The 23,911-nt window shown below is 50.1% G+C and overlaps 1 protein-coding gene and 1 long non-coding RNA gene across 3 annotated transcripts in view; one reads left to right on the top strand and one right to left on the bottom strand.

Moving 5' to 3' along the window:
- GALNT2 (polypeptide N-acetylgalactosaminyltransferase 2) overlaps window positions 1–18,627 on the top strand; it is a 218,272-nt gene extending 199,645 nt beyond the window's left edge. For both annotated transcript variants that reach the window (XM_065547918.2, XM_005539806.4), the window contains 4 exons: window positions 55–138; window positions 2,158–2,284; window positions 11,353–11,472; window positions 15,764–18,627. In XM_065547918.2, the coding sequence (XP_065403990.1) occupies window positions 55–138; window positions 2,158–2,284; window positions 11,353–11,472; window positions 15,764–15,919 (487 nt within the window). In that variant the 3' untranslated portion in view covers window positions 15,920–18,627. The remainder of the gene's footprint in view (window positions 1–54; window positions 139–2,157; window positions 2,285–11,352; window positions 11,473–15,763) is intronic.
- Window positions 7,966–8,617, bottom strand: LOC141407439 (uncharacterized). Its single transcript, XR_012416555.1, has 2 exons — window positions 8,487–8,617; window positions 7,966–8,006 (listed from the first exon to the last, which is right to left on the bottom strand). It is a non-coding gene; the product is annotated as an uncharacterized lncRNA (long non-coding RNA).
- Window positions 18,628–23,911: the final 5,284 nt, after the last annotated feature.

Genomic DNA, 23,911 nt, shown 5'->3' with positions numbered 1-23,911 from the left:
TAGAAAGCCCATCTATTCTTAAAATTTATAAAGGAATCTTATTTCCTTCTCCAGTATTCAGAGCAGATTGGAGCTTAGGAAGAAACTTAGCTGCAAGCCTTTCAAATGGTACCTTGAAAATGTCTATCCAGAGTTAAGGTAAGTCCCCAGGGATCTGGGGTTTCACTTTATAAGGGCTTAGAAACCAGTAAGGCCAGAGAAGCAGCAGAGGGGAAATGGAGGTGCTGCTGCAGGCATGAGACTGGGCACCTGGGCCCCAGTGAGAGTCTGTGGTCTCACCCCATGGCGTGGACCTGAGAATCTGTTCCCAAGTTGGCCTGCTGCTCTCCATCCTGCAGAGCTGCCCTCCCATGCTTCAGAGTCCCAGAGGCAGTCCCTTGGTTTTGGCTTGTTCTCCATTGGCAAGGTGATGGGCTGGGTGACCCGGAGGACTGGTGTCTGACAGGCTTTTTGAGTGTCTGGGAGCAGTCTCCAGCCTCCGCAAGCATGCGCTGTCTGCGGCCAGCCCTCAATCCCCTCCGCCGGGCGCCTTCGCCTGCCTCTGATCTGCTGCGCTCACCCTTGCTGCTCCTGTGGGCCAGCAGGTAATGGCCCCAACAAGGCTCCGAGCGTGGGGACCTGCCCACGTGCCTCCCTCCTCCCAGCTGGCTTAATCACGTGTGAGACAGGAGTAATAATGCCGCTGCCCTGCGGCCCTCCGGAGGATTCATGGCAGAAACACCTTTCCGAGCATTATTTCCACACCCGGCCTCTTGTTTTAAGCAAATACAAGCTCCCATCCGGAGGGACCCGCTGATAACCTACCTGTGGATCCGCTGGGGTGGAGGGGCCACCTGCACTTCGTCTTCTTAAAGGACTGTCAGGCAGATCGTGCCTTAATGCGGCACATTCCTTATTCTAAATATTCCCAGAGCATTTTACAGCGGCTCACATATCTCCAGCACAGTGCCTGAACGCAAGACTTGCCACCATTATCTTTCCGCTAACGGCTCCTTCAGAGCCCTTGTCATGGAGATTTGTCGGACAGTTAGGTAATGCGGCCTCTCTGTGTTGCTCCTGTTCGCTCACTTGGCTCTTTGGAACCATTTCCTCTACTTTTCAAGTAACATGTCAGGCGCCAGGTGGCCCATCCCCCCTAGGAGGAGAACAGGAGAGAACACAGCGTCCTCCTCCCTCGGATCCCTGCCGCGCAGGACAGTTTTTGCTGGGGATTAAGAGCAGCAGTGGTCACCAGTGGGAAACCGCTGATCATCAACTCTCCGTCAGCCAAAGCGGGGCTTCACTTCAGTGGATTTTAACCCAACCATGCTATTCACTTTGCTTTTTCAGTCACAGTGGACTGCAGTTTCTCACAGAGGTCACCCATGGTTTGTAGTGACACTGGGCCCTGCACCCACTGAAGACCACACCTGAGCACCATCCCAGCTGGCAAATCTGCTTCCCCTACCTGTGGGGGGTGAGGGAGACGCCAGCCTCATGTTTTGTGTCTGTAATATCACTGCCATTTACTGAGTACTTCCTACGAGCCAGGCACCGGGCCGCGTGCTTTACACAAAATGTTTTATGTAATGCTTGCAGCAGATCTGGGCAGCCCGTAGCCTACGAAAGGGCAAATCGAGCTTCAGAGGAAGGGAGTCTTGCCTGAAAGCCAGCACCTGGCAGAGGTGGGCTGAGGTTCGGATCTGGTTCTGAAGCATGTTGTTTTTCCTCGTGGCTGTGGCTTTGTTCGCATCAGGCCACCTGACAAGTCTACTCACCTTTCCCGTCTTGACTGAATAAAGGTCAGATCCTAAGTGTATTGGAAAGTTCAAGGCAACAGGATCTGGCCACACTGATTTTCTAAATGACCTCCAATAAGACTAACATTGAAGAGTATCAGGAGCTTTTCCTTCCTTTCCAAAAAAAAAAAAAAGACCTGATATAGAATATAAAGAATACTTCTCCAACATACAGTCTTAAAGTGTTGGAAGTCCAGAGCCGGGGAGAAATGCCGTGTCTCTGACACACACTACCTGTGGTAGGAAGGGGCACGATGCCTGGTCACTGGGTCTTTCTCTCGTTCCTATCACCTGTCATGAAACCGATGAGAAAGGGGCTGGTGGACGGGAGCTGGTGGTCATGTGCAATTAAGCAGGTGATTCTCACCTTGTTTTTCAGGGTTCCAGACCATCAGGATATAGCTTTTGGGGCCTTGCAGCAGGGAACTAACTGCCTGGACACCTTGGGACACTTTGCTGATGGTGTGGTTGGAGTTTATGAATGTCACAATGCTGGGGGAAACCAGGTATGTGCATGGGGAAGCCAGGTCACCTGCAGGCCCAAAGAGAGCAGAGTCGGGGGTCCTGAGGTTAGAAGTCCTAGCTACCACCTTTCTCCTGGGATGAGTGATGTCTTTGAGGAAGCGCCTGGCTCCTGCTGGCCACAGCCTCTTTGGCAGCCAGCCCCAGGGCCAGATAGGATGTCACACACTTTGGTGCATCAGCTCTGTCATCAGCTTCGGACCAGGCTCTGCTGCAGTGGCAAGGGTGCACTGGTCACAGTTGCTGGTTGCAGGGCCCTTGGTCTTCTTCCCGCCAGCTCTGTCCTCTCGGCCACGTGCACTCAACCCCAAAGCACTCATTCTGCCTCTGCGTCTGGCCCCAGAATATGATGTCTACACCTGCCTGGTACCCCTATATAACAGATTCTGAACTGTGGGCACTAAGGCAGCTGCTAGTTACAGCCCCTGCCTGTTAGATGATAATAGTTTAAGATAGAAGATATTCAGTATTAATTGCTTCAGTTACACACATACACACCTTTTCCTAGAGGCATAAAATCTCACAACTGCCAGGCGCGGTGGCTCACGCCTGTAATCCCAACACTTTGGGAGGCTGAGGTGGTTGGATCACCTGAGGTCAGGAGTTCAAGACCAGCCTGGCCAACATGGTGAAACTCATCTCTACTAAAAATACAAAAAATTAGCCAGGCGTGTGGTGGTGGGCATCTGTAATCCCAGCGACTCGAGAAGCTGAGGCAGGAGAATTGCTTGAACCTGGGAGGCGGAGGTTGCTCTGAGCCGAGATCGCACCATTGCATTCCAGCCCGGGCTACAAGAGCACAAAACTGTCTCAAAAAAAAAAAAAACACTACCTTCTCTTCTCCTGTCATCGCAAAGGAGAGGCAAAATGAAGGCTTGATGGGTCCAGCTGAGACTTTGGATTCTAAAAACAGTTTTCCCATGAGATAATAATAGGGATTGGGTGAAAATCCTGTGTCCTCTTACCACCTTCCTGAAAACTTGCCTGGCGCTGGGAGAGCCTGCAGTTTTTAAAAAGGCAGGTTAACTCCGTGTGTGTATCCTGAATGTATTGATTTCTTAACTTTCTTTAACTGGAAGTATTTTTGAAAGGGGGCATGTGCTTTTGTGTAAAGCTGGGTGTGCCTCCCAAGTGAGTGTCCAGGCAGACCACAATCCACAAATACCTTGACTCCTTTCTTCACTTGGTGATGTGGTTTTAGCAGTTACTTGCAATGGCCTGGACATCCTAAATTAGAAGAGAGAGAGGAACCTGCCTGCCTGGGGCTTGACTGGGCCAGTGCCCATCCAGCATGGGCATGGGGCAGGTAGCCAGGGCCTGGCCCAGGTTCCCCTAAATCCTCAGCCCTTAAATAGAAGATATTTGGCTTTGATGAGTCAGAAAATAAGAGACAGCCTCATTTTCTCGTGTGGTTTTGGTAGAGTTGATCCTGGATTCTCCGTATCAGCGTCAGCAGTCTCGATGGTTTGGAATAGCTAAATGTGATGCTGTGTTTGGGAAAGAGCCAGTGGGTCAGGTTTGCTGACAGGTATGAGCGTGCTTCCAGTGCCTGTGCACGTGTGTGACACACACACACACACAGAATAGCACATACGCTCATCACGTTCTCACACAACAGCTCTCTTCTCATGATTCCTGGGCTCAGTCCTCCTCCCTTATGCACATGCACCTAGACTCATGTGCTGCTTCTTTCTTCTTTTTCTCTGTTACTCAAATGCAGAGCTTGTTTTGCTGTCTGTTTCCTATACATGACTTCATATCATTGATCTCTGTCCTTTTGAGAAATACTGTTGGAGGGTTTTCTACTTGGCGGTACTATTTTGTTAGAGAAAGGGATTAGGAGGTAAACAAAGCAATCCCTCGCCTCCTCACAGTGGAGTTCTTGAAGTGGAGGAGCCACTGTGGGTTATGAAACAGAGGAGGCACCTGCTCACCTCTGTGCTGTCCGGGTGGCTGCACCTCCTGTTATTCCTGTTGCCCTCACCTCCATGTTTAATCACGGGCTTCCCTCTGCCGCGTGGCAGGACTGCATGCCATTCCCAGGCTCCCAGGCCCTGACGTCTGTGTGTAGCCTCTGGGCTGTGAGGACACTCCCGGGGAGCAGGCTTCAGGTGTGGGTGCACACACAAGCCAGCCTTTGGCTGTAGCCTAATGGACCAGTTTTAGGTATTTCACACTGTAGCAGCTGAGCCCCCCTGGGTACTCATCACAGGCCCCACCAATGTCAGGAGTCACCTGGAGGGAGGAACCCATACAGAGGGAGGGAAGGACAAAGAGAGTGGAAGACAAAGCGGGTAAAAGGAGGAGGAGCCAGCTGGTATTGGCGGGGTGGGCAGAGGCGGAGGGGAAGGTGCTGTCCCCACTGTGACCATGCTTCTGTGTCTTTGTAGCCCCTCCTTCCAAGACCCTGCCGTTAACTGTGTTCTCAGTCACTGCTGGGAAGTGGGGGCCCAAGGGACTCACTCAGAGGTGATGGAGGGCCCTGTGCGGTGCTGTTGTGGCTCCTGTTGTGGTCCAGGTGTGATTGGAGGAGGCGTCTCGCAGGCTGTGTTCCTTCTACACTGATCACAGCATGTTTCTTTCCACGGTTTGGGCTTCATTCTTGAGATCTGGAAAGCAGTGAGCTTGGGAAGAGATATTTTGTATGTTTCCATCTAGAACTTAGTGAAAATCCACCAAAATGCCCTCAGAAAAGCGGAGCTCCGTGAGGAAGGGGGAGGTGCTGGTTCCTATTCTCAGCAAGCTGGGTTTCGTCTAAACCGGACAGACGGTGCTGCAGGGCTTGGTCGGTCACACAGCATTAATGCGGGTTTCACCAAACACAGACGTGGATAATTCGTGTGGGGCTGGGTGAAGCTTACCTCTGGTCTGTGGATGACAAAACGGACGACGTGCCCACCCAGGTTCCGTACTGTCTGGGTGTTGGGCCTCTTGTGATCTCTGGCCAGCCTCACTTCCGTGTTTAATCACTGGAGCTCCCGCTGTCACTCTGCAGTGTTCTAATGATTCACGGAAGGTTGGAGAGGTCACTCCTCTCTGAGTCGGCGCCTCTGCTGGAAGGCGACACACCTTATGCTACAGCACATTGAACAGAAGCGTGTGTCCAGGCCCCAGCCGAGAGAGTTGGTCATCAGAGTCTCTGGCCCCAGCTTCATCCCCCATGCGTCAGGCTCTGTGACTGGCTCGCCCCACCGCCAGCATTGCTCCTTAATTACTGCACAGCTGGTAACACGAGACAGAGTCCGGGCCCTGTGGAGGCAGCAGGTCTACGGGAACCAAAGACTTGTGCAGCTGCTGCCTGTGACCCTCCTCACCTGCCCTCAGGAGGACAGCCTGTGTCCCGCCTTCAGGGCTGTGGCCCTCGCCCCCGCCCTCTCGTCCTGCCCAGTAGAGGGTCTCCAGGATTCCTCGCTGCACGGTGGGGGCACTGAGCAGAGGGCACAGTGCTGAGGGCAGCCACAGCACAGACCTTTGACACAGGGCACCCATTCCTCGCCTCTGCACGAACTTCAGGGGTCAGCGAAGGGCTGTGCCAAGGAATCAACAAGATTGGATCTGCAGGGCGCTTCTCCCACTCTGCTTTTGCTTTTCCTTTTTGCTAACAGTGCAGCCATTACTGTTCTCACACGCGGGCTTTCCCTTCGTTTCCAGCAGTAAGTGGTGACTCCCTGCCCGCTCTCAGTCCCCCTCCAATGGCCACATCCTGGAATTGCTCAGATAACTTTTTTTTTTTTTTTTTTTGAGGTGGAGTTTGGCTGTGTTGCCCAGGCTGGAGTGCAGTGGTGCAATCTCAGCTCACTGCCACCTCCGCCTCCCAGGTTCAAGCCATTCTCCTGCCTCAGCCTCTCAATTAGCGGGGATTACAGGCACGTGCCACCACACCTGGCTAATTTTTGTATGTTTAGTAGAGACAGGATTCCACTATGTTGGCCAGGCTGGTCTCGAACTCTTGACCTCAAGTGATCCACATGCCTCGACCTCCCAGAGTGCTGGGGTTACAGGCGTGAGCCACCACACCCAGTCTGCCCAGAGAACTTTTACTAAATGCTGATGCTGGTTGCTGTGCCCAGAGAGCCTGATCTAATTTGTCAGGGTCAGAGGGCACCACCAGATCTTTAAGAGCTACCAAGTGATTCTAAATGAGGATTTGGCCTGGTGCAGTGGCACACACCTGTAATTTCAGCACTTTAAGAGGCTAAGGCAGGAGGATTGCTTGAGGCCAGGAGTTCAAGACCAGGCTGGACAACATAGGGAAGCTCCGTCTTTACCAAAAAAAAAATTAGCCGGGTGTGATGGCCTGTACCTGTAGTCCAAGCTACTCAGGATGCTGAGACAGGAGGATTGCTAAAGCCCCGGAGGTCGAGGCTGTAGTGAGCTGTGATTGCACCACTGCACTCCAGGCTGAACAGCAGAGTGAGACCGTGTTTCTAAAATAATACAAATTAGGACCAGGCACGGTGGCTCATGCCTGTGATCCCAGCACTTTGGGAGGCCGAGATGGGCAAATCATGAGGTCTGGAGTTCGAGACCAGCCTGGTCAACATGGTGAAACTCTGTCTGTACTAAAAATACAAAAGATTAGCTGGGTGTGGTGGTGGGCACCTGTAATCCCAGCTACTTGGGAAGCTGAGGCAGGAGAATCGCTTGAACCAGGGAGGTGGAGGTTGCAGTGAGCCGAGATCGCTGCACTACACTCCAGCCTGGGCGACGGTGTGAGATTCTGTCTCAAAAAAATAAATAAACATTTTAAAAAATGGGAGTTGAGGAGCAGGGGTTTTCTAGTGGAAAGATGAACACATCAGCAGGTACAATGTGACGTGAGACGGCAGGATGACATGATGCATGTTGATGCATGTTATAGCCTCAGCTTGGGAGCACCTTACTCCCTGGGCTACTATCTAATCAGTGCTTTCCAGTAGAACCATGTGCTATGACGGGATGCTCCAGATCTGCCATTCAGTATATCAGCCACATTGTGGCAACTGGGCACTTGAAATATGACTAGTGTGAATTACAAGTTTAATTTCATTTCATTCTGGTGAATTTAAATGTAAATGACCCCGTGTGCCCTGTAGCTAGCACATTAGACAGTGTGGCTCAGATGTTCCAGCTCACAAACCTGCTGTGCGTGAGTCCTCTCTGAACTGACAGAAAGTGATGCTTTTTTGCATAGCATGTGACATGGATGAGAAACGAGAGGGTAAGTAATATTTCCCAACTGAAAATAGGGCCTGGTGCTTTGGAAGAGTGAGGTTTGTTATCTGGTTTCCTGCTGAACCTTGGCAGACACACAGGAAATGAGAAAATGAATGGCCATGCCTTTTAAGAGTGGCAGCTCAAAAAAGCATTTCTTAAATATTTATGAACTTTATTTTACAAATTCAGATAATTGAAATGCAACAGAAGAACAAAACGGCAACCAGCTCTGTTGTTTGCCCAGCTGAATTAGTTTTTCTGGAATCCTATGTAAAGTCTGCTTTACAGTAATTAAGCACACAATAGCAAGGAGGTTAGAGAAACATTCAGACATGATCTTTAACTGGGTGTCAGCAGACCATCCAGCATCTGCCAACACCTGCTACCAAGGACAGTCTGGAACCCTTCTCCATACCAGCGTTGTCCCCCTTACTCAGGACTCTCCTCTTCATCGTGAGTGGGCATCTCTATGTGCCACAGTTTCAAATGTCCTGGTGGTGTCCCTGGCACCTGTGAGTGCAGGGACAGAACAATGTGCTTCTTTCTTGCCCTCTCCATCCTGAACGCCATCTGCATACGGGAAATACCCACGGCTTCCTCTCTACACTCCACACCTTCCATACTCTGTGACCCAGTGAATAGGAAAAAAACAAGCTGCTTTTCCTCCTTTATACTCTCACCAAACTTCTCACCTCTGACACCAGCCATATGGGCTTTTCCCCCCACACCAAGCAATTCTCCAATTCTCTGCAGACACTGAGTGTCCTACCTGTCAATTCAGTTCTGACACTGCCTACCCAGAGTTAGCACAGACCCCATGGGTTAAAGGCTTCCTCCCACAAGATGCTCCTGCTTCAGATGCCAGTCACAAGTCCAAGTTGTCACCTGCTGTGTGACTCTAACTCAGGGCTCCCACAACCTCACCTTGAATTCATTCATTTGCAAGAACAGTTCATAGAACTCAGGGAAATGGTTTACTTCCTGGTTTACCTGTTTATTAGGAAAGACTGAAACCCAGGAGCAGCTGGATGGGAGAGATGCATAGCGCACGGTGTGGAGCTGGGGTGTCGGAGCTTCCATGCCTTCTCCAGGTGTGCCCTCTCCAGGTGTGCCCTCTCCAGGTGTGCCCTCTCCAGGTGTGCTGCTCTCCCAGCGCCTCCGTGTGTCCGGCAGCCACATCCCGGAGTGCAGGGACTTTGACGGAGGCCTCATCACATGGGCATGATCTCCAGCTCCTCTCCCCTTCCCAGAGGATGGGGTGGTGGGGGACTGACCGTTTCAAGCTTCTCAGCATAACCTGGTCTTTCTGGTGACCAGCCCCATCCAGGAGCCCATTAGAGTTGCTTCATTAGAACAAAAGACACTCCCATCACCCAAGAAATTCCAAGGGATTAGGAGCTGTCTGTCAGGAACCGGAGTCAAAGACCAAACACTAGAATGAAAGACGGTCTGAAAACCCCTGTGGCTCAGGAAATGGCAAGCGTTTTAGGAGCCTTGTGGTTGTGCCAGAAACCAGGGGCAGAGACCAAATAATTATGTTTATGGTGTCATACTATCCTAGAGTATGGGTGATGTGGAGTGCCTGTGGGTGCTTAGAAGAGCTGGCTGGAACTCACCCATGTTGAATGACAACATCATAGAATGTTGGGATTCGACTCAAAGTCGGGTGGCCTTCCCCAAAGAATGTGGCCGGCAGGAGTGGGTGGGTCAGGGCTCCCTCCACACCGTGTTTGGGATGCCACAATGCACAGGCCAAGCAGGTGCTTCTACTCTAGGACTCTTCAGAGCCTTTAATAGACTGAATTTCCAAGGGATAAACACAGCACAACATCTGTTTCCCAAATTTATTTGACCTAGAATCCGTTTTTCCTAGAATTCCTCATGGAGTAGAATGTGAGGAACACAAATTAAGAGGTGAGAAAATGGAAGACCTGGGAAATGAGCAGGCTTGCCCAAGCCTCCCTCACTGTTAGGGGAGAAGGAAGTCTTCAGACAGGTGAAGGTCTCTTCACTGCTTCCTAGATGGGCATCCGTGCCTCTGCATCCCCTCTGCTGATGCTGAGGGCTGGAGATGGCGCACCCCGCCACTGGTTATGTAAGGTCTGAATGCTGGACTCTTTAGGGTTTGGTTTGGTTTGGTTTGGTTTGGTTTGGTTTGGTTTTGTGACAGGGTCTCGGTCTGTCACCCAGGCTAGAATGCAGTGGCACAATCACGGTTCACTGCAGCCTCAGCTTCCCAGGTTCAAGCGATCCTTCCACCTCAGCCTCCCAAGTAGCTGGGACCACAGATGTACACTACCACACCCGGTCAACTTATTTTTTATTTTTAGTACAAACAAGGTCTCGCCATGTTGCCTAGGCTCTCGAACTCCTGGCCTCAAGCAGTTCTCCCGCCTTGGCTCCCAAAGTGCTGGGATTATAGGCCTGAGTCACCACACCCGGCTGAATCGTCAGCTTTTGATGTTTTTCTAATGATGGACTATTGGTTCCAACATGATGTAGGTACTAGGCAGTGAGGCTTCTTTAAACACTATTTATTCCTTTCCTTACTGTTTCCAAGAACCAAGAAAAAAGAAAAACAGTGTCTTCATAGCACATAATAGTTACAGAATACATTTATTTGTGTGTCTTTCATTTTCGGAATACACATAATAGCCTGTAGTTACAGAATACATTTATTTGTGTGTCTTTCATTTTCCTCACTAGAAAGTGAGCCTGGCTGTGTGACAGCACCTGTGTCATGCAGGTGTGCAGCAGGTGGTCATGGGACAGACCGACGGAAAGACAGGCAGACGGAGGGAGGGGAGGGCCACCGCAGCGTGCCAGGGCTTAGAGTGGAAGGGGATGGAAGCGGATAGTGAGTCCCTATGGGGTTTTAAGCTGGAAAAGGCCTTGCTGCCTCTGGATATTAAGGGGTGTTCATCCCTTTGAGTGGGACAAGTGGAGAGTGATGGTCAGAAGCCCCGTCCCTGCTGTGGCCCTCCCCGGAACAGGTTCTGGCCTCCTCTGCTGCCTGGGACCACGTCTTGTTTAGTATCCAAAATGGTTGTCCTCTCACCCTGTCGCAGCCTATAACTTGTGTGTGTTTATACGTATATATGTGTTTCTGTTTGTTAACATCACGGGCTTGTGATTTAAACACTCTCTAGCTCAGTTTTCTCATCTATAAAATGAGAATAATAGTAGCCCTCATGGAGCTGTTGTATAAAGGGCTTAAAATAATGCCTGGCACATAGCACCTGATTAAATTTAGCTGTAATGTGTGCGGAGAAATGCATAGATCTATTCCTCCCGTTTTCAGAGGGCTTCATGAGTATCCATAGATCAATTAGCATTCACTTAGGAGGCTATACATGATATATTTTGCTTCGATATGCAATGTGTTATTTACTAGAGTCCACATTCATCAATGCTGTTTGCAGGCCATACCTGCATGAGGGCAGTCATCCCAAAACAGCATGGGTGGACCAGTTGCCGAGTGTCTACCTGGTGTATAACCAAGCTTGTGCCACAGTTTTTACAATTCGCACTGAATTATAGAAAAATGAACAAGGCAGTCTAACTTGTATTTGGGGCTAAAATAGTTAATAGTTTTATTTTAGTTACTGAGATCCTCAAAGCAGTTCTGCACATCACTCAGCCATCTGACTGCTCAATTGTGAGGTTCTCCCACACCTCTGGTGTTATAAATTTGCCGTTAGCAAAAAGTAATTCTTTCGTTCTCAGGTGGCTCAGGGGTTCTGAATCTAAGCTCCGCACCCTGACCCCTTTCCTTTTGGAGCCCTCATTGGTGCCCCTTCGTTCCTTTCACAGCCCGGTGCATAGCACGCCTCTGACTTCTGGTTTTGTGTTCCAGGAATGGGCCTTGACAAAGGAGAAGTCGGTGAAGCACATGGATTTGTGCCTTACTGTGGTGGACCGGGCACCGGGCTCTCTTATAAAGCTGCAGGGCTGCCGAGAAAATGACAGCAGACAGGTACGGCTTGCAGGCACCCGTGGGTGCCCATGATTAACCCAGACCAGGGCAGCCACGGCCTGCGCCCTCTTGCTCTGCGCAGCCTCACGAAGCATCCGTCTCTGCGTGTATTTAGGTGTTCTTTTGCATCACTATAAATAATGTCTAGCCACCCTATTGGACTTAAGCCACAAGCCTACTGTTGCTTATTTCTGATTATATTCTCATTCTCTTCCCTATGCCACTGAAAATTTTAAAGAGAAATTGTCTATTTTTGTTTAATCATCAAATACTTTTTTCTATTTAAATTTACAGAAATTCTAAATGATTAATGTTCAAATGGATGGTACTTGATACATAATGCAAGTGTGTGTGTCTGTATATGTGTGTGCATATATATACACACATATATACACATACCACATATAGATACACATATACACGCCACATATATACATATATAGACACCACATATACACATACATGCACACCACATATATATACATATATACACATACACACATACACACCACATATATACACGCCACATATATATGCATATATACACACCATATATACATATATACACATACCACATATATACATATATACACCACATACATATATACATGCCACATATACATATAAACACATATATACATGCCACGTATACATATATACACGCCACATATATACATATACATGCCACATATATACATATATACAAACACCACATACACATATATACACACACCACATTTTTACACGCCACATATATATACATATGTACAAACCACATATACATGCCACATATGTATGCATATATACATGCCACATATATACATATATGCCACATAGACATATATACATGCCACATGCATACACATATAAACTACACATATATACATGCCACATATACATATATACACATGCCACATATATACATATACATGCCACATATATATACATATACAAACACCACATATACATATATACACACACCACATATATACACGCCACATATATACATACATGCATGCTGTATACATATATACACACACCACATATACACATATATACATGCCATGTATACATACATGCCACATATATATACATGCCACATATATGTACATAACACCACAGATTTACATATATACATACCACATATATACATATACATAGCACATGTATATACATATATACACACCACATGTATACACATATATACACATACACACACACATATAAACACAGTTTCTTTAATCATTTCAGAATAGACTTTCTACCTGCCTTCTAAGCTGGTTTTCTCTGACATATTCCCTTGTGGCAGCTTGTGGGCACACGCTTTCTCAAGGCATGGGGTAACAGTGTTAAGAATAGGAATGCAAGCACAAAAGGTCGTCCTAGCATGCCCATACTTGGAATGCCTGCCCCTGTTCTTACAGTTGGTCCTTAGAGATAGATGGGATGTAGGGAAACTGAGGCTTGGAGCCTACTGGAGCCAAGTGTGTGTATATATACGTATATATATACACGTATATATTTCAACCCCAAGACTCAGGCTAACCCTAGTCCAACCCTAATTTCACAGCACGGAAAGCTGAGGCTCAGAAAGTCATTGCCTCCAACCTAGAGTCATCTGGGAAGACCAGGCCAGGACCGAGTCCCCTGTTCAGACCCCAGTTGTCAGGGAGATGCTTGCAGAGGGCCCTCTTTCACCTGTCTGTCTCCAAACCCCTGCGCCAGCTCTGGGTGCTCCTCCTTCCCTGCTCTGTGGAGTCCCAGATTCCTGGCAGCGGGAGCCCCTCTGTAGGGTTCTGGTCATAATCCACATCTCTAAATGTCCATCTGTATTGATGACTTGATACCAAAATGTGTAAGGGAGTGCCTGTTAAACAAGAGAAGGCTACCATTGCTTGGACCCAAACCACCTAGAAACTGCCTCCCTCACTGGCCCCTCAAGAGGAAGCTCCTCGAGGGCAAGGCTGGCATCTGCTGAGCCAAGTACTGGGTGAGTCTCAAACACATTCCCCTGGGATGTAACGGAGCAGAGCTGTCTGGATGTAACGGATTGATAAAGTGATGACTTTATGACACCTTTTTAAAAAACAAATGGTTACTTCAATATTGCTTAATTTCAAGAACTGACAGGTGTTTCTGCTTCAGTCCCAGTTTTGGGGAACCATAACTGACATGCCTTAGGACCTTCGTGAAGCATGAGAAGACCTATCAATAAGAAGTTTTTCTGGATGTATGGCGTGTCTAAATGGGGATCTGTTAGGTTTTCAACCCCAAGACTCAGGCTATTATAGAGGATGTGGGGGCCATTTCAGTAGGGTCTGGCTGCCTTGAAAATCTGTGCTGCACCCCCGCCACCACAGTCCCATCAGACAGACATCAGAGCCGACAAGGCCACCTGTGTGAGACGGAGCTGGGGTTTGGTTATTGTTTTTCTACGGTTCTTCATTTAGCTGATGCTTTGACACATGACAGGCAGTCCCTCCAGTGGACAGAATCAGATTCCGTTCATTCCCAATTCTTTGTTGAGAAGATTCCTGGCTGCTCAGAGTGACAGGGCAGCCTCAATACACACTTTACATGATAATGGAGAGAAACAGCATGAGGGGTGATTGACAGAAACGAGGGAGCGGGAAATGAAAGAGGAAATGATGGGCACTTAGCAAAAGCCTCCCCTGGCTCCTCTGATTGCACTGTCTTTCCCTGTTGGCAAGAACTCCAGGTGAGCAGGTGGATGGAAATAAGGCAGGCAGGGTCCAGGTGACAACATCCTTGTGGTGTTTCACGCAGGTCGGGTCCCCAACACTGGGCTCCTCTGCTTGCACCGGCTCTTCCCTGCCTCACTCACTGGCCCCTCGAGAGGAAGCTCCTTACAAATTTTATCTTGGAGCTGAACTGGCTTTGCAGTTGGAATATTTGGTTTCCAGGCACGTCCATGTTTTCGTATTATGTGCATATTTGCAGAGTCAAAAAGAAAAGGGTGGCAAGAGTGAGAAAATTTAATTCTGCAATGTCAAAAGGATTTGCAAAAAATACTTAGGTGAAGGAGCTTTAGTGCACACAGTATAAAAAATTAATTAGAACCACAGACTTCATTATTTGAAACAAGAGCTTTGAGGAGGAAAAAAATGGTTACTTTTTGTTTTTTAAGAACAAACATTAGAGATTTTTAAATGGGGATTTTTCCTTTCTTTTTTAAGAGACAGGATCTCGCTCTGTTGCTTGAGACTGGAGTGCAGGGGTGGGTATGACGGTAGCTCACTGCAGCCTCAAACTCCTGTGCTCAAGCGATCCTCCCACCTCAGCCTGCAAGGAGCTAGGACAACAGGCAGGCACCACCATGCCCTGCTAATTTTTTTTAAAAATGTTTGTAAAGATGAATTCTTGCTATGTTGCCCGGGCTGGTCTTGAACTCCTGACCTCATGCTATCTTCCTGCCTCAGCCTCCCTCCCAAAGTGCTGGGATTACTGGTGTGAGCTGCCCGCACTCAGGCTGAAAGGGGTATATATGTTACTTGCTATAAACAGGGCTCCTCAGATTTCCTTCAGGCTGGGTTGTGTGCTTTGATTTCTGGCTTGGTTGGTGGGTAACGGGTGCGTGGGTTGAGTTTGGTTGTTTGCTTGATTTGAGTGTTAGTAAAGAGGCATCGTACCCTATACTTTACAAGCGGCATGTTCAGAACTCAGCAAACACTGGTCCCCGCCATACAGAGCACCAGGGGCCTCAAGGGTAGCAGAGACAAGTTTCTCATATCCACCAAGGAGCTTGCACACCACATATACAAACCAGTAGAGAACAGACCGCATAGAAATAGGCTTCTCAACCCTATGTTCTGTTCACACAAGCATCTCTCTTCCTGACATTTGGCCTGACATGGTTCCTCTGGCTGCCCCGAGCAGAAAGCCCTAAGTCGGAGCATGGAGGTGCCCAGACTAAGGCCTCCAGGCAGGGCTGCTTCCCAGCAGCCAAGGGAGGAGCTGGCTCTGCTTTGTGTGGATCTCTTCTTGGGGTGAACCATCACTGGATCAAGCTTTCTTATGAAGGCATGCAAATTCCCCTACATCAAATCCTTGTGTTAATGACGAAGGGGTGGGTGCCCAGAGTGCTGGGGCTCAGAGGAGGGGACACCCACAGAAAGGTTGGGGCAAGAGAGGTTCTGAGTTTTGATCCAAGGCAGAGAATACGTTTCCTTCCTGGGCCCCCAGCAGCAGCACAAGGCCCTGAATTCACACGGATCTGTTTGTACTCCTTTGCTTGGGGCCACACTCTAAGGCATTCTCCTGTGTCTTGCAGAAATGGGAACAGATCGAGGGCAACTCCAAGCTGAGGCACGTGGGCAGCAACCTGTGCCTGGACAGTCGCACGGCCAAGAGCGGGGGCCTGAGCGTGGAGGTGTGCGGCCCAGCCCTCTCGCAGCAGTGGAAGTTCTCGCTCAACCTGCAGCAGTAGGAGGGCCCGGGAGGCCCTGCCGTCCTGTCTCCTGCACCATCGGGTGGAGTCTGGTGATCACATTATTGATTATGTTTCTTAAACTTTCCGCGAAACTAATATACCTCAGTATTCCATCATGGTCTGAAAGTCGAACTTCGGCAAGGCACGGACGACTGTGCAGACACAACAGCGGCAAGAAGCGAGAACTGCCCTCCCCCTCCTCTCGGTGCAGCCCAGCTGGGCCCCCTTCCCCAGGCCAGAGCGCCCCTCTTCCAGCTTTCACTTCCACCGGCTCCGCAACTGAGTGACATCCAGCAACAGCCGACCGGGGAGTGGTAGAAGCGGCAACTGAACAGACGCATGCGAGCTGAGGGCAGGGCGGGAGGAGGGGGCACACACGCCCAGGGGAGCGAGGAGAACTCTTGAAATCTCCATTTTCGATCCCATCGAAATCACGTATGGTTTCCACAAAGCCGAGTCGTGTCACGTGGCAGGTTTACGTCGATAGCCCCTCTCTCTGCTCCTCCGTTCCCGAGTGTCTTCCTGGTCCAGACTCCCCTCCACCTGATGTACTTGCTATCTCTGAGGATGAAGTTTTCTAAGGTGGGACGCTAAATATAAAGCTATATAGAGAAAGAATGTACGGTCAGTTCCCTATGGTTTCTGTAGGAAGAATGTACGGTCAGTTCCCTATGGTTTCTGTAGGTCATCATCATCTTGTAAATTCCCCACAAAGCCGTTCGCAGCTTCCGGGAGAAGGGGCCAGAGCCCGGTGGGGCCAGGTTCTCACGGAGGGAGGAAGTGGCCTTTGTCCCCTGGAGCCCGATCAGCCAGTTGGTGCTACTGCTGTGGCCAGCTGGGGGGGCTTCCTCCAGACCACCGGCCTCGGCCCCGGCATCCCTGTTGGGCGTCAGTCAGCCTGAGAGTCACTACTGTGCGTCAGAATCCACTTTGTGTGCTGTGTGTATCTGTGAACCTGGAGGGGTTACTTATTTTGACAGATATCACTTTGGGTCTTTTTACATTAAATTTCTTTTCTCTAAGGAATATAAACAACACCCCATAGCTCCCAATGTGAGCCAGCGATACCGCTGCCCCCTGGCGACAGGGCAGACCAATGATGCCAGGCAGCTGTCACACGCTAGCATTGGCCTCATTGTGATCTCAGCCCTGCATGCAGGGCCTTCAGAATTAATGGCCAGCAGTGTCAGGGATGAGTCTCTCAGCCTGGGCACAGGCCTGGCTCACAGTCCTACACACCTGCGGGCCTGGGGAGCTCCAGCCAGGCAGCGAGTCCTGCCCCGCCCGCAGCCCTCTCCCACACCCCACCTGGCCCACGTGACTGCTTCAGGGGGCTTTGGGGAAAGAATTAGGAAGGGTCAGAACCAAACAATACCTGCTCATTTACACTGAGGATTCGGGGCAGGAGACAAGAGCCTTGGGGTCCTGTTAAACCACAGACAGTTATGAACCAAAAGTCGTAACAGGGAGAGGTGCCTGGAGTCTGCCTGGGTGCTCAGGAATGTTCCTCGTCACCCCGCCACTCTGTGGTTGGTGCCCTGCTTCCTCCTCCACCCCCGGCCGCCTTCTCCAGCACCGCACACACAGATGCTCAGTCTGAGAGAGGCTGGCACGGCCTGGCAGTCTGAGAAAAGCATCCGATAGTCACGCCTGCAGGCCCCTCGGAGGGACAGCGGCGGCCTTGGAGTTAGAAGCCGCCCTGGGAGGTTGTGCCGGTGCCATGCTCCTCCCTGTGTCTTGTATGAAAGAGGCCACTGTGTGTCTTCCTCCCCGGCAGGAGCCCCATGGGTGTGCACTGTAGGACAGCGGCCCCGAGGTGGAAGCCTGGCTGGAGGGCTGCCCTATAGGTCTTCTCTTCCCACCTCCCCTGCCATGCAACCAGATGTGTCCTGAGCAGGCAGTGTGGCCCGACACCGGAGTAACTCCACACGCTTTTGTCTTTCACAGTGGGCTCTTTGGGGAGCCTGAGGAAACCCCCCTTAGGTACCTGTGCGAGGCTGTGGAATGCAGGCCAGAGCAGGGCATGCTTAGCCCCCAGCACCCAGGTGCTTTTGTCAGACCCTGTCACCTGCGAGCTGCTACTGCTGTTAGGAGGGAAAAAAAATGGATGAATCTGGCTCGTTTTAAAATCAAGTTTTTTGATTAATCCTTTGCCCCCACACCTTCACCCTGCCCGCACCCCCAGGTCCTTTCAGCCTTCGTGTCATCGGATTTGTCTACCCAGGCCCTTGTGTGGCCATGCCCTGGGGGCAGCGTCCTGTCCCTGAGCTGGGGGGCGGCTTTGGATGGTCCGGGTGTCAAGAGCAGAGGTGGGCTGGGGAGGGGTCCTTTGCAGTGAGCTATGTTTACATGACACAGTGTGCCAAAGTGACTTACTGTGGTTGCGTTATTTTTTAGTCATCGGGACTATCCCACCCTCCCACTCCTGTTTTTAAAACTCAGAATTCTTTCCTAAGGGCCCTTCGAGCAAAGCGTGCCGAAGTTAGTTGTCTTCTCTGTGGTGGTCCTTTCTTATGTCTTCATAAAAGCTCAGATGATGGTATCTGTGAGTATGTTTTGCAAATTCAAAATATAGTTTGGTAATTTTTTTTTCCAGTTGATTTTTAAAAAGAACTGCTGTACAGAGCTTGTACTTTGTCCATTTTATAGATGGAAACCATCCTTGAAAATTGTTTAACTTAAATAAAGAGAAGATACTTTCTAGATACTGCGCTTTGCTGGCCGGAGTCTGTCCTAGTGTGTGAGGGCTGGGTGGGGTGGGTGTGGGGACTGGGATTGGGGTCAGCCTTCTGCAGCTCCTGCTCAGTGGCCGTTTCTTATCACCCTTTGCAGATGTGCTTTAATTGCTGTGCCCTTTGGTTGGTTATTCTTATTTGTAATAGTAATCATTATCATTTGTGGAGTGTTTATGATGTGCCAGGCACCCAGCCAAGCCCTTAAATACATTTGCATTTTACAGCCACAGGGGAAGCTGGTGACGGAAGTTGCTAGCCTGCTCAAGGTCAGGTCCTTCCTGTGTACCTGCCTGGAACCTGCCCCTTAGCACTCGAACCCAGACCCTGTGCTTCATACCAGGGAGGCAGATATTTTTACAGTTTTTCAAGTAGTTAAGATTTATAGACTTGTTTACCCGTTACCTGGGGCTCACCAGTTCCATCCAAGCCTCTCTGAGGTTCTTCAGATACTATTTATTTATTTATTTTTATTTTATTTATTTTTCTGAGATGGAGTCTTGCTCTGTCGCCTAGGCTGGAGTGTGGTGTTGCAATCTCGGCTCACTGCAACCTCCACCTCAGTGACTCCAGCGATTCTCCTGCCTCAGCCTCCCAAGTAGCTGGGATTACAGGCACTCACCACCATGCCTGGCTAATGTTTTGAATTTTTAGTAGAGATGAGGTTTCACCATGTTGGCCAGGCTGGTCCTGAACTCCTGACCTCAAGTGATCTGCCAGCTTCAGCCTCCCAAAATGCTGGGATTACAGGCGTGAGCCACCGCACCCAGCCTTTTGTTATCTTTTAAATTCCTACATCTGAGCCAGGCCACAGTAGTGTGTGCCTGTAATCCCAGCTATTCAGGAGGCTGAGGCAGGAGGATCATTTGAGCCCAGGAGTTCAAGACCAGCCTGGGCAACGAAGCAAGATTCCCATCTCAACAACAGAAACAAAAATACCTACATTTGAACAGCCCCACAAGGGTTCAAGGAAACATAACCTTGACCAATTATTTAGCAATTTTTTTTTTTTTCACGACAGAGTCTCACTTTGTCACCCAGGCTGGAGTGCAGTGGTGCGATCTTGGCTCACTGCAACCTCTGCCTCCCGGGTTCAAGTGATTCTCCTACCTCAGCCTCCTGAGTAGCTGGGATTACAGGCCCCCACCACCACACCTGGCTACTTTTTTGTATTTTTAGTAGAGACGGGGTTTCACCATGTTGCTCAGGCTGGACTCAAACTACTGACCTGAAGTGATCCACCCACCTCGGCCTCCTAAAGTACTGGGATTACAGGCATGAGCCACTGTGCCCGGCCCAATTATTTAGCAATTTTGATTGAGATTGGGGTGAGGTAGGAGGTTGGCCACTGGCAGGACTGGCCCAAATGAATGTCTGAAACCTTCTAGAGACCACATGTAATCCTTTTTCTTTCCCTATTATTTGGGACACTAAAAATTTGCTGCCATTTGAGAAAACTAAAGGAACTCTCAGCATCGTTTTGTAGCACCCACTGGAGCCCCCCTAGGGATCCCGTGCGTGGTTCCTGCTCTGATAACAGGGAGAGGTTTATTTATTCGGTAACTATTTGTTGAAAAACTGTTGTGCTGTTAGTCCCAAAGAAGACCTAGAGTGAGGAGGAAACATGTTAAATGTTGACAAATAGGACATGCCAAATGCAGGCTCTCGGGGTGGTGAAGGTGGGGGGTGGTCCACCCTTGTTGGAGCCATGTCTCGAAGGTTCTGTGGAATTGGGACTTGGCGAGGGAGAGCGTTGCCGGCAGGGGCGCAGCGTCTGAGAGGTCCCAGCACCGGGACACAGCAGCAAGACCCCCTGATGGGCACAGCACAGGAGGAAGAAGACAGACTGGCAGGCAGGCCCGTGCGTGAGCATTGTGAATGCTGGGGAAGGCTCTGGGGGCGGGAAATGACAGGAGATCCTGACTGGAGCAGAAAGGGTCAGGCTTGCAACGCTTTTCAGGATGAAATACCCAACCCAACTCAGCGATTGGATTCTGCAGTATAACTTCACATTGTCAAGAATGTTCAGCCAGAAAAATAAAACGCCTCTGACACACTCTTCTGTTCGTGGACTTAACCTACAGAAGGACGAGAAAACTCTCTTCTCAGCAGTTCTTGCCTATTTCTCAGCAATCTCCTAATACAATGTATATGTATTTGAGTTTATGCATTGTGTGTGCCTGCAAGTAACATACATCCTGTTTCCAAAAGCTACCGTCTCCCCTAGGGTTCCAAGGAGGTAAAGAGGAGTGTTCCCTCAGCAGTTTCTGCCTGAGCTCCTGGGGCCCCAGGCTGGAGTGGTCTGGGCAGGGGCTACAGCCCAGGTGACACCCACGGGTGAGTCAGATTTGAACCAGACTCTGGATGCGGTTATAAGGAGCATCATAGAGCAGTAGCCGTGATTTCCTCTTCAGGAATAAAGACCCAGTCTCAACAAGGCGCCAGCCTCCTGAAGGACGTGGAAAGAACCTTTGTGGGGTACCGAAGCCACTGTGGAGTTTCCCCGAGACTGTCCTCTTTGCTCTCAAGTTGGGAGAATTCTCAATTGGAGAGCTTTCATAAAAAGCCCACCTAAATGGAGGTTAAATTAAAAGAGATGTTGTCTTGTATAACAGTAAATCCAAAGGTAATGGAATTCCACGTTGATCCTGGGGCTTGACATTGCTGTGGACAAACTGCTCCCTGTCCGACCGCCCCTCCCCTCGATCCCTTCCCACCATGGTTCATTTCAGTACAGTGGATAACTCAGTCTGTTCACGTTGCTGTAAAGGATACTGGAAACAGTAGGTTATTTGGCTCATGGTTCTGCAGATTGTACGAGGAGCATGACTCCAGCTTCTGCTTCTCGGGAGGCCTCAGGAAGCTTCCACTGGTGGTGGAAGGCAGAGGGGAGCAGGCATCACATGGCGAGAGGGGCAGGAGGAGCCAGGCTCTTTTCAACAATCAGTTCTCACTCACTCCTGTGATACTGGCACCAAGCCATTCAGGAGGGACCCACCCCGAAAATCCAAATACTTCCGCCACGCCTCACCTCCAACATTGAGGGTCAAAGTTCAACATGAGACTTGGAGTGGACAAACGTCCAACATTTATCACTCAACAGACCTGGAGCATGCTTCCTCCTGTGCATCTTTGCTTTTTGACTTAGGGAAGATGCACCTTTGCCAATGACCATCCCACCCCTTAGACTCCCCGCCCCTTAGGCTCCCCGCCCTTTAGTCTTCCCAGGTTCCACTGCCCAGACCCGGGTCCTCGGGAAGCCAGGAAGCAGCCACCTCCCGCCTCCTCCCATGTCATGGAAGTGGGTTCTGCTGGCAAGGAGGACAGGGAAAGGATGGCTACTCATTGAACAGCCTCGTGCCCACTGCACTCGCCATCACTGGAAGAATTCTGGCAGCAGCAGATGGAGGGGTGGCAGTGTGGTCTCAGGATTCCTTCGTCCTAAGAGAGGCAGTCGCAGACCCTGCTGAGCCCCTTCACCCTGTTGATGCCACGGACTCCTTCGGCGTGAGCCATCAACTCAGGGCCTCCTCTCAATTTATTCAAATGAATAAAACACATTGATTATATGGGATTACAAAGAAGACTAATTATACCGAGACACAGTTATCAAAATATTTTCCTAATATGTGCTTCTTAAGGCATTAAATAACAAGTCTTCCTGTCTAATTGCTGCCATAATTTAAAGTAGTGATGAGCATAAACAATGTTTTCAAAAAGCTGCAATAAGTAATGTGATGAAAATATCTGTGATTTTTTAATTAGTGACAAAGTTCCTATTTTGTTGTCGGCATTCGTAGTAGAAGGAAATATTCCATTTCAGTTGGAGGCTGTGAAAATAACGTCATTTTTCCCATCTAAGTTGCTGGACCCCCTAAATTCTGAGCATCTCCATGTCAGTGAGATGTGTGGTCCCCACTGTCCTGGAGCCTCCATGACTTTGTCATCTCCCTGCTGCGGGGTCAAAGGGGTCCAGGACCCAGGACCCTGGGTCCAGGACCCAGGCAGCTGTCCAGAGCTCTGATCCTGATTCTGAGAGCAAAAATGGGAACAGGCGCTGCTTGAGCCATGAGACTCACAGTCAGTCACCTGATTTGCATTTATATTGAGAAATCACAGCTGGCAGGTGCCCTAGCAGATGGGTGAGGCTGAGCCACTCAGAGGCTGTACAGAAGCCACGCCATCCTCACAACACCCACCCATTGTGACACGTGGGCCAAGGGGAGTGGGATTTTGCTGGTCAGCTTCTCTCCCTATTGAAGCCACGTGGGAAGGAAGTGGGCAGAAGACTGCTTGGCAAGCAAGGAGCCGGAAGACAGAGCGCGAGGACCTTCACAAAGTCCCACTTGAGGTGGAGAGACGGAGGCGTTTCTGCGCTGCTGTGGGCGTGGCCTCGACCGTGAAACTGTCACTCGGAGACTGCTTGGCCTGGACTCCAGCTCAGGACGTGCAGAGCGGGTGCTGCCTGATGCCCCTCTGAGCTCCTCATCTGGGCCTGCCAGGTCTGCAGCAGGAGGGCGGGCAGGATGGGAAGGAGTCCGTCTTGGGACAGAGCACATAAATGCGTGGCTACCACTGTCGAGTGCCACACAGGAGTGAAGTCCAGGAGTGAAAAGAAAGGCTTGAGGGAAAGGAAAAGGGGCGAACAGAAGAGGTGACACTGGATGTGACCTCTCAGGCCCTGGAATGGGTGTCCCACAATCCAGATAACCTCTCATCTCTACACAAAGACGTTGTTACCCCTATTTTACCCCTGGGGAAACTGAGGCTCTGATCAGCTAAGTCATTTGCCTAATTTACCCACACAGTGCCAAGTTAAGCACCCAGCTGTGACTGTCCTCTTCCTGGTCCAGTGGGGACATGGGGACAGGAGGTGATGGGAAGTGAAATGGGCCTTTGGTCGTGGCCAGGGGAGGGGCAGTGACTCTTGTTGCTAACAGGGAAAGCTGGAGTCACCGCCGCCGGCTCCTGAGGGCTGCAGGGGAGGAGTCAGGAGGCTCGGGGTGGGAGAGATGGGCTCCACCGTTGCATCCTGCCACCCACCACCTGTGTCACCATGAGATGTCACTGAGCCTGCTCTGTGAAATGGGGATCCTTCTGTTCACCCTGGAAGATCATTGTCAGGATCAGAGGGGAAGCATGAAAAGTGCCTCCTGGCCACGCAGTGGCTCTGCCTGCAATCCCAGTACTTGAGAAGGCCAAGGCAGGAGGATTGCTTGAGTCCAGGAGTCTGAGACCAGCCTGGGCAACATCGTGA

This window comes from Macaca fascicularis, chromosome 1 (genome assembly GCF_037993035.2).
Source record: "Macaca fascicularis isolate 582-1 chromosome 1, T2T-MFA8v1.1".
In the NCBI taxonomy this organism is placed as follows: Eukaryota; Metazoa; Chordata; class Mammalia; order Primates; family Cercopithecidae; genus Macaca; species Macaca fascicularis.
The sequence above is the reverse complement of the archived record's forward strand: the minus strand, read 5'-3'. Positions and strand labels throughout refer to the sequence as shown.